At 54.8% G+C, this 9642-nt stretch overlaps 2 protein-coding genes and 1 long non-coding RNA gene across 4 annotated transcripts in view; 1 reads left to right on the forward strand and 2 right to left on the reverse strand.

Annotated features, from left to right (window-relative positions):
* The first annotated feature begins 814 nt into the window (after positions 1 to 814).
* LOC112965761 lies at positions 815 to 2437 on the forward strand. The gene is made up of 3 exons (XR_003253382.1): positions 815 to 884; positions 1848 to 1914; positions 2350 to 2437. It is a non-coding gene; the product is annotated as an uncharacterized LOC112965761 (long non-coding RNA).
* CHADL (chondroadherin like) lies at positions 884 to 6844 on the reverse strand. Its single transcript, XM_026065085.1, has 5 exons — positions 6426 to 6844; positions 4820 to 4990; positions 2681 to 4354; positions 1732 to 1898; positions 884 to 1145 (listed from the first exon to the last, which is right to left on the reverse strand). Exons 1-5 carry the CDS (start codon positions 6822 to 6824, stop codon positions 920 to 922), a joined length of 2637 nt encoding a protein of 878 aa, XP_025920870.1. The 5' UTR covers positions 6825 to 6844; the 3' UTR covers positions 884 to 919.
* A 901-nt stretch (positions 6845 to 7745) lies between these two features.
* Positions 7746 to 9642, reverse strand: part of RANGAP1 (Ran GTPase activating protein 1) — a 29671-nt gene continuing 27774 nt past the window's right edge. The window contains exon 17 of one of the 2 annotated variants that reach the window (XM_026065093.1): positions 7746 to 8104. In XM_026065093.1, the coding sequence (XP_025920878.1) occupies positions 7808 to 8104 (297 nt within the window). In that variant the 3' untranslated portion in view covers positions 7746 to 7807. Of the gene's footprint in view, positions 8105 to 8750; positions 8889 to 9642 lie in introns of those variants that run through there. The other variant, XM_026065094.1, reaches the window with a different exon arrangement.

The raw sequence follows: 9642 nt of genomic DNA on the forward strand, positions 1-9642 counted from the left end.
CATCTGAACATGAGGAAAAACTTTTTCACTGTGAGGGTGACAGAGCACTGGAACAGGTTGCCCAGAGAGGTTGTGGAGTCTCCTTCTCTGGAGATATTCAAAAGCCGCCTGGACGCGATCCTGTGCAACGTGCTCCAGGTGACCCTGCTTGAGCAGGGGGGTTGGACTAGATGATCTCCAGAGGTCCCTTCCAACCTCAACCATTCTGTGATTCTGTGAAATGCAAACCTGGCAGCCCTGCGATGCTATGGAGAGTAGGTTGGGCACATCACTTAGGAGTGGGATGTGGGAACAACTAATCTAATCTTGCAGAAAAACAGAAAGTTCTTTATCTGCTTTTGTTTTAATTCTTAATAGCTTCTGAGAATTCAGGAAATGTTTTCTCTGGTGATTATTTTTAAGTTTTGAGCCAGTGCAGGATATTATGTCAGTGCTTTTTGCAGTCCTCTTCAGGGCTCTTCAATGTTTTCTGAAGCTGCTAAAGCACAAACATCAATATCCCTAAAAGCAATTTAAAGAAAAACCTGCTGTGGATTACACCTGTCCTACAAAGGTGAAGAAAAAAACCCACACAGTTGGGCATTACACTTGTCCTGTGTGGATGGAGAAACCTTGTGAAAATAATTATCTTTTTGTCTGACTCAGTTTGAGTCACTAGATGAAGCGTGTTGCAAATACTACCAAAACTTCTGACCTACTTCTTTCCAGGTTATTGCGCCTCTGTCTTGTCCTGCACGAACAAGACCTAGGTCCCAGATCCTTGGTCAGGACAAATCAGCATCGGTCCAGTTGTGCCAGGCTCTCTCCTTTGCACCTTGTACAATATCTGGGAGGCTGCGGCGGAGACAAGTCCAGGAAAATTGCTCTCACTAAATTGCTTCCTGGTAGGCATGGCCCCGTTGCATCTTGCGCTCTTTTCCTAAGCTTTGCTCTTCTTGGAGCCCCTGGCTGATGATTTTCCCAATCTCTTTTGCTTGCTGGGCTTGCTCGCAGCCGTGGCCTTGTCAGGACTGGCTCCTGTGGCCTTGTCCCGGCCCCAGCCAGGGCAGGTTTGGAAGATGGTGGAAAACTTCACCTTCTGGCCCCGAGCTTTGGCAGGGGACCCGCAGGTGGCCCCCACACGGAGATTGAGTTTGTCGATCCACCTGGAAAGGTGGCAGGAAATCAGAGAAAGGAACAGGAAGGTGTGAAGGCAGAGGTGAAACTTTGTGCCTGTGACCTGGTGCGGGCTGGGGCTGGATCCAGCTGTGCTATGACCTCTCATCAGTGTTAAGGGGAGTCCGTGCTGGACCCGTAGCCCTGGGGCTGACAAAGGAGCAGGTGGCCCGTGCAGGGCATGGGGAGGTCTGCCCCACGTGCGGACCACCAGAAGGCTCTCGTGTCTGGGCATGGCCCAGAGCGAACACAAGGGCACAGAGCCGTTGTCCTTCCTGAGCCGACACCTCCCATTTAAAACCACAGAGAGGTTTTGGTCAGCCAGGACCAATGGGGGGTCTCTGGTCCAACCCCTGCTCAGAGAAGGGCTCACTTCAAAGCCAGATGAGGTTGCTCAGGGCTTTGGCCAGGTGAGTTTTGAGTGTCTCCAAGGATGCAGATCCCACAGCTGCTCTGGGCCACTGAGCCAGTGTGTGACCACCCTCCCAGGGAAGTTTTTTTTCCTTATTTCCTTATTTCTTTATCCTTCCCTATTTCCCATGGGCCCCATGGGCCCTGACACCTCACAGAGCTCACCTGTGCAGTGGAAGGAGCTGGCAGTCGCAGTGGAAAGGGATGTCTCTCAGGTTGAGGATTTCCAGCCCTGTGAAGCTGTGCATGTCAGGGATATGGCTCATTTTGTTGTTCTCCAGGTAGAGACTTTTGATCTTGGGCCCAAGGCCAGCAAAAGCACCTGAGGAAATCTGCAATGAAGCAAGGGTAAGTCAAAGGTAGTCCCTGTGGGAGCAGGTGAGCAAATCTGTGCACATGCACTGCTAATCCCTACAGCCTGGGGAGACTGTGAAAGCCTGTGCTGGGTCTGGGGGTCCCGTGAAAAGGCTGTTTTGAATAGCAGTATGTGGGCTTAATACACTGAAAGGAAGGGATGGTTTGATTAACTTAACCAGTTTCGGTCACATTTTGGGAATCACTACAGTGATCCCTTGGTGATGTAAAAGGGGCCTGGTCCTTAAGAGGATGGTGATAATATCAGTTTCTTGAGAGGAAGGAGAAATTCAGGATAATAGCAGTGAAGAGTCCTGGATAATAGGTGACAAGAGAAGGAGGCATATGGCCAGGCAAGTGGGAAGGGGATTCTTTGGGGAAGAGGGGCTGCGGGCATGATCTCAAGTCCATTTGTTTGTTTTCATTAAGGAACTGTGGACAGAGAGGCAAGGGATGTGGGAGGACCCATGACTGCCCAGGTGGCCAGGCGGAGGAAGAGAGACCATCTCTGGAGAGCTGAGCATTGGACCAAGACAACGTTCAGGCTGAGCTCAAGGCAGCATCTCCTCTTGGCTGGACTGTGGAGCATCTCCCAAAGTGAACAGTGGCATTTTGGGGATGTCCACAGGGCAGAAGCTCCTAGAGGGGGCCTGGCCCTGCAGGGAGGGATGAGATGGGACCCCATGGCAATCTCTAACTGCATCAGCTTTATGGGGCCGACCTGGCCCCTTTCTTTAGGGTTCCCCCCTCTCATGCACACCTGCTCCAGGCCCATGTTGTCCAGGTAGAGGTGCTGCAGGGTGCTGGCCACTGGCAGGAAGGCGCCAATCCCCATGGACTTGATGGGGTTCTTGGACAGCTTCAGCTCACTGAGGGCAGGCAGGCCCCGGAGAGACCCTGTGGGCACTTCCCCCAGGCGGTTTTCATCTAGGTACAGTTTCTCCAACATCTTGGTGTGACTCAGGGCTGCGGGGGATATGCTGCTGATGGCATTGCCTGTCAGGTAGAGCCAGCGCAGCTTCTCCAGCCCCGCTAGGTCGCCCTCAGACAGTTGCCCGATGGCATTGTGCTGCAGGTGGAGGGAGAAGAGGCTGGGAAGGAGCCTGAAGGTGCCCCGGGGTACCCGGGTGAAGCTGTTGTGGTCCAGGTACAGGTAGGCAAGCTGTGGAACACCGTCAAAGGCAGCGGCCTCCAAGGCAGAGAGGTTGTTGTCGGAGAGGTAGAGGTAGACCAACTTCTCCAGGCCCTGGAGTGCACCGGGCTGCAGCATGGCAATTTTGCAGCTCTGCAGGTGGAGTGAGACCAGGCCCTTCAAACCGGGGAAGGAGCCCCGGGGCACAGCCCGGAAGTTGTTTCGGCGCAGGTCAAGGAGCTGGGTGTTGCTGGAAAAGCCCTGGGGGATCTCCCGGAGGTTTCTGTTCTCGCAGTTGCCATGCTGGAAATCCAGGGAGCAGGCGCAGTTCTCTGGGCACTTTCTTCTTGTAGCCTTCTTCGGCTGCCCTGCAGGAGGACCAGGGCTGGGGGATGGCTGGGCCCCTATTGGGTGATCTCCGCACCTCATATCGAGGGGCCTGAGCAACTCCAGCTGCTGTCCCCGGAGTGCAGGGGGGCCAGCGCACACTGCCTCCACGTGAACCCGTGCCCTCCTCATCCACTCCCGAAAGGGGCACAGGTGGCAGGAGCAGAGCAGGGGGTTCCCAGCCAACCTGATTTTTGCTACGCTGCCTGGTCCGGCCAGCGGCTGGAGCCCCTGCAGCTGGTTGTTGCGGAGGTCCAGCATGCGCAGCTGGGGGCTCTTCACGAAGGCTTCATGTGAAATGTCCTGGAGGGCTGCGTTATCCAAGAAGAGGTGCTTCAATGAAGCCATGTCAATGGCCTCTTCAGTGATGTAGGTGATGGGGTTGTGGCCCAGATCAAGCCGTGTTGTCCCAGACAGCCTTGACAGAGCCTCGCTGGGCAGTGCCTGCAGTTCGTTGTGGTCCAGGCTCAGCCTCCTCAGGGTAGGCAAGCCAGCGAAGGCCTCATTGCCCAAGACATGAAGGGCGTTATGGGACAGGCGGAGCCACTTGATCACCTGCAGGCCCTGGAAGACCATATCTGGGAGATAGACCAGGGCATTCTCACCGAGGTTGAGGAAGTTGAGGAATCCCAGTTGGCTGAAAGCACCCAGCTGGATCTCCTCAATGCGATTCTTCTCCAGGATGAGCTGCTGGAGGGAAGACAGCCCATCCAGAGACTCCTGGTAGATGAAGGCTATACTGTTGGAGGCCAGGTTGAGGTAGACCAGTCTTCCCAGTCCCCGGAAAGCTCCTTCCTTGATGCTCTCCACCTTGCAGTGCTGCAGATTTAAGTGTGCGAGGTAGGGGATATTGAGGAAAGCTCCTGCAGGGATGACCCTGAAGCTGTTGCCCCGGAGATCCAACTTTTTGGTGATCTGTAGGTAACACAAGTGTGGATTTATTCCAGAGCTAAAATCCCAACCTTCCCCCACTTCATTTCCTGTCCCCAACTGGCCTAACATGTTGGCTCTGGGCTCATTATGGCAGTATCAGTGTGGTCCCTACACCCTGCTGTCCTAGGCTTATTTTATCATCCACCTCATAACAGCAGGGTTAAGTTAGGGCCGTGATGTCCCACGGCATGGAAAGTGGTGAGTTGTCTTTTTGGTTCAGCTGAATTATGTGCCTGTTGCCAGCATTTTATGAGCCCGGTCCTGGCTGAACCTGGCTGGTCTCATGCCCTCCATCTCCCTAGCCCTGCATGTGTCAAATGCAGAGCGCGAGGTGAGGAGGCTTGCCAGGTACCCCAATACTCTGGGATAAGGACCACGGTGGCATGTGGTGTGATTGCCCAGAGGCTGCATGTGCCTCCGTCCTCCCCCCTGCCTTCGCCAGCCGACCTGCGGGATGGTGCTGGGTATCCCCGTGAGGTTCCTGTTTAGGCACAGGACGTGGGTCCTGATGTTGTCACAGACGCAAGCTGGAGGGCAGCGGTTGGCAGCTGTTTCCCGGAGCACGAGCATGGCTGTGAGCAGGAGGAGGCCCAGGGAAAGCCACATCGCAGATATCACCTATGGCCAGAGGAGATGTGCCGTGAGGCAGGACACATGAGGGGGAAGGATCCCTCCTGACAGCAGTGAAATCTGTGCAGGTCTGTTATTTGCCAAATCCTACAGCAGCAGGCCTAGGGGGCACTAGCAGGGCATGGTTTCAACCAGACAAAAGAAAGTACTTTTTACATTGCTGGCGACCGGAAACTTCTGGACTTTGCTGTCCCAGGAGGCAGTGGAGGCAGCCAGTGTCAGTAGGATCAAAAGGGACTGGATAAACTCATGAGCAAAGGGCCATGCTATTAAAGGGAAGAGGCAGGGATGTCTCTGCCATTCCTAGCCCTGTGGTTGCTGGTGGGGCACCGGGCAGGGACTGCAGAGTGAAGCCAGGCTCACACGCTCTCCCAAAATAGCATCAGCTAGTGCCACTGTGGGTCACCGAGTGCTGGGACATGCGGATAATTACTCGGAGCCATGGGGCAGCTCTGATAGCCTGTTGTTCTAGAACTGTGTTTTTATGGATAATAAATGAGAAAGAAAGCAGAAGAAAGAGGAAATAAATATTTAGTGTCAAAATCTAAGCTTTATCTTGAAGATCGCTGATAGCAGGTCCCCTTTTGGAAAGAGGTTTTGCCTAGGTTGTTTAGATTCACTTAAGGAGGGGATCAGCACGAGCCCAGGGTCAGTGGTGGGGAAGGGGCTTGGAGCAGAGCCCCTCTTTCTTCCTTGTCACTAGCATAAAATTCTCTTGATCTGTACGCAATAACAATATTATTAACACAACTTGATCTTGTTCTTTGTAAGGCAAGCAGGTTCATGATTTGTAATCAAGCTGGCTTTCTGAGCTTCAGCCCTTCTCTTAATTGTAAATCTCCCCTCTCCCACATCCCCTGGTCACCTCACTCCCTCGGGGCTGGCTGCAAGCCAAGCCGGACATATGCTGCTGGCAGGCTGCATGCAGACTGTGCTAAGCTAATGCCAAAATTACCTTAAGCTATTCAGACTGTTTTGGACTAATGGTATCCACTGTTAAACTGACTAAAGCAAATTGAGTCTATGCAGGAAGGACGAGGTTGGTTTTGGCTAGGCTGAGTTTGAGGTGGCAGCGAGCCCCCCCCCCCCAGGAGGAGGTGCCGGAGAGGGGCTGAGGCTGCAGCAGTGCGAGGCTGGAGGTGACACTGGGAAGCGTGGCCATGGCCAAGGCCCCCCAGGTATGGGGTGCAGCAGCAGCAGGGCCTGGCATAGCTAAAAGCCACCAAAGTGGGGATCGCATGCCCCAGCTGCCCTGGCCACATGCCCCTGGCTCTGTCCTCCCACTGCATTTGACGGGCTGCACCGACACAGAGCCAGCGGTGTGTGGCCACCGGTGAGTGTCGCCGGACTGGTCCCCACGGCTTGACCTGCGTCCCAGCTGCTGCTGCCACCCGCCATGCACCCACCGCCCCCTCCCACTCACCTGGGGCTGGGGGTACATCATCCCCAGGAGGCGGCAAAGAGAGAGCAGAGAGCTGCCCCACTGTCCAGCGGCTGCCAGGCTCCTGCGACCTCCCCCGTGCCTGCACTGGTATTTACTTTTCCGTGAAGAAGTGAGAGCTGAATGGGCCGTTGTGCCGCTTTCACAGCAGTGCTGCCTGGATGGAGCCAGCAAAAGGGGGAGGAGGAGGCTGGGGGAAAGGAAGGGACAAGCCCCTTGGGGAGAGGGCAGCCACCCCGTGGGTACATCCTGCTGGTCTGATGGAGGGGACCTGCGCCCCCAGAGCAGCCAGCGTGGCACGCTGCAGTGCCAGCCCAGGGAGCGGATATCGGATTTAAGCTCACCATTTTTTGCACCCTGCCTTTTCTTTCCTGTCTGCATAATTCACAGGAAATATAACTGTCCAGTGCCGAAAGTCAACATCCATCCAACAGTGCAATTGCTGCAGTAAGGCTGAGCAAAAGAAGTGATGCGTCTCACAAGCCTCGGACGTTGCTACCTCACATCCCCTCCTAAATAGTAGCACACAGCATTTGCAATCAGTGTGGGCAACTGGCTGTGCAGGCACACATCCATTCTACATTTACACTCTCTAGTTTTCCTAATTTTGTTTATTTGCTTGTTTCAAAGAGGCTAAGGGTGGTAGTGCATGCGTGAAATGTCATTTCCTTGCAGAATGCAGCGGGGGCCTTTGTTTTCCTCTCTGGCTCTGTTATTTCATTTTTTTCAGCGATGTATTTCATTCTCCTGGGGAACGTGAGCAGATCTGCAGCCTGAAAAAAAACTGCAAAGGATTTGATATTAATATCTCTGTCCCCCTTCAAACCCTTCATCTAGTTGGGGGGAAGAGAAAAGAAACCCTAAATCTGAGCTGAACAGCAGCAGCTTGCTCTCCCTGCAGCTCAGGAACAAACTCTCCAGTGGGGACAGTCTTCACTGCAATCCCTCTAGGAGGTTTAGCTCCACTAATCCCAATGCTAGGTATGGGTACAACACCCACCTGATGCTGCCTGGTGTCTCTGAAAGGATGCAAGAAACGCACAGTGGCAGCTGCCCCGCATAACCCACTTGAAGGGGCTGCACTCTCCGTTTGCTGGCATTTGCCCTGGGCAAATAGCTGCTCCTGTCTGCCTGGCAGTGAGCTGGAACGAGTGCCTGGGAGGCCTGGAGCCGGGTCTGCCCAGGGAAGAGGTGGTGGGTCAGAGGCAGGAGGAATTTTCCACCTCCTCTTCTCTGGCCAGCACTTTTCTGTTGCAATGGTGTGAACAGGCATGTGTCAACCCAGGCTGGGGGAGGGAGACACAGCTCAACCTGTGCAGCCAGCAGACGTGCACTGCCCTGGCTGTGGGCCTGCCACTTTCCTGCTACTCCTCCTGCCAGCGCTGGTCCCGTCCCAGTGCGCCTGCAAGGGATGAACCCTCCTGCCAGGGGCTGTGAGCTGCTCGCTCCCGACTGCTGGAGGGCCAGAGTCTCCCCAGCCCTGGCTTCAGGCGGATGTCCCCTCTGTCCCATCCCCACAGGCTCAGCCAGGCTTCCAGGAGTGCAGGCTCCAGGGATGGGGAGCGATTATTGCCCCTGTGATGCAGGTGATGTTTCCAGTCCTGGTGAGACATCCCAGGAGCTGCTGATGGGCGAGGGGAGAGTGTCCCAGTTGTGCAGGCCTGGAAGGAGAATTGGGGCACAATGGTGGCCTGGTCTCGCCATCTGACCTTACAGATATGGCGGGCAACTCATAGGCACCTGCTTTGACATTTGACATCAGTCCTGGGAGCTCGCTGCCTGCATCAAATCACTGAGACCTCTTTTTTGGGGTCGTGGCCAGCTGGCTGACCACATTTGGTGCTGAGGTTGGGGGCAAACCAAGGAGCTGTGTTAGGCAACAGCTCGATGGCGTGGCTTCTGGCCAACTCAGCGAGACCGAAGCAGCAAGGGGAAGTGCAGTGGAAGGGAGCCAGGCGCTTGTGGCCATGCCCAAGCCTCATGTCTCTCCCGGTGCCCTTCACTTTCTCCCTGTTCATCTGCATCCTTTCTCACCGCACACAATAGGAGGAAGCCACTGGCTCAGGCTCTGCTTCCTCGTGGGCTGCACCAGAGTGGAGGGGAGGAAAACTGCAGTGCACCATCGCCGAACTCATTAGGAGAAGGGCGAAGGCATGCTGTGAGCACCAACCAAACCCAGACTGCTCCCATAGCAGGTAAAGCTTGGGCACCAGCCAGCAGTGGTGCCCCTTATGGTGCTGCTTGGGAGGGCAACAGGCAGCAAGTCAGGATTTGGGGGAGACGTGATGGGCCCTGGGAAATACCTGCTGCAAGAGGGTTTTGTCAGAGGCAGTGATGGCAAACGCAGCAAGGGAGAAGCAGGAGTTGCATCCACTGACCAAGAGAGTTGGCAGAAGTCAGCAAGGCTGGGGAAAGGGTTGTGGGGTTGCTGCCCACCTTCTGGTCCTGAGGAATGGGAGAAACAAGAGCCAGAAAGGGCAGGGATTTGTTAACACATAAGCTGTAGTGTGGGGAATGGAGTGTGCGGGGTGGACTATGGATTGCCATCAGTGCTGGTTTCCTTTGGGTATGATCCTTTTTATTTATTTTTTAATTGCCTCCTGAAAAAAACAGAGCATAAAGGCAAAAGCGGTCTTTGCACTACAGTGAAGCACTGCAAGCTGTATGTCACAGGGCAAAGCCCGGGGAATCAGGCTCCCAGCATGCCCTGACATCGGGGCGCACCCTCCAGCTCTGCCTCTGGTGGCCCCTCTGAGACAGGGGCCTTGTGCCCTGGTCTCCTTTCCCTTCAGGTGGCCAAAACCAGGGAGAAGTAAAGGGATTCCCGCAGTGGAAAGAAAGACATGGAGAATGCGTTCCTAGCACCCTCCTTTTGGAGAGCCTGGGGTTATGTTTCTCCACGGTGCTAAAAGGAGTGTGGGATGGTGCTGTCAGTGGTCTGATGGGGAGTGCCTTCCTGGGCCTCCTGCTGCTGGTGCAGGGCAAACAGCCCCAGTGATGAATGCTGCTCACTCGCTCCTTCTCCCCAGCCCTGAGTGTTGGATGAGCTGCCAGAGCGAGCTGGAGTGTTTGTCCAGCTGTGGGGATGGATCAAATGGGAACGAGGCGGGGAGAGGCAGCTGCCTGCGCAGCACATCCTGCCAGCCACATTGCTAGTTCAGGGTTTTCCTCCAAGTCCTTTTTTTTTTTTTTTTTTTTT

The sequence above is a fragment of the Apteryx rowi genome, unplaced genomic scaffold (assembly GCF_003343035.1).
Source record: "Apteryx rowi isolate R43461 unplaced genomic scaffold, aptRow1 scaffold_223, whole genome shotgun sequence".
In the NCBI taxonomy this organism is placed as follows: Eukaryota; Metazoa; Chordata; class Aves; order Apterygiformes; family Apterygidae; genus Apteryx; species Apteryx rowi.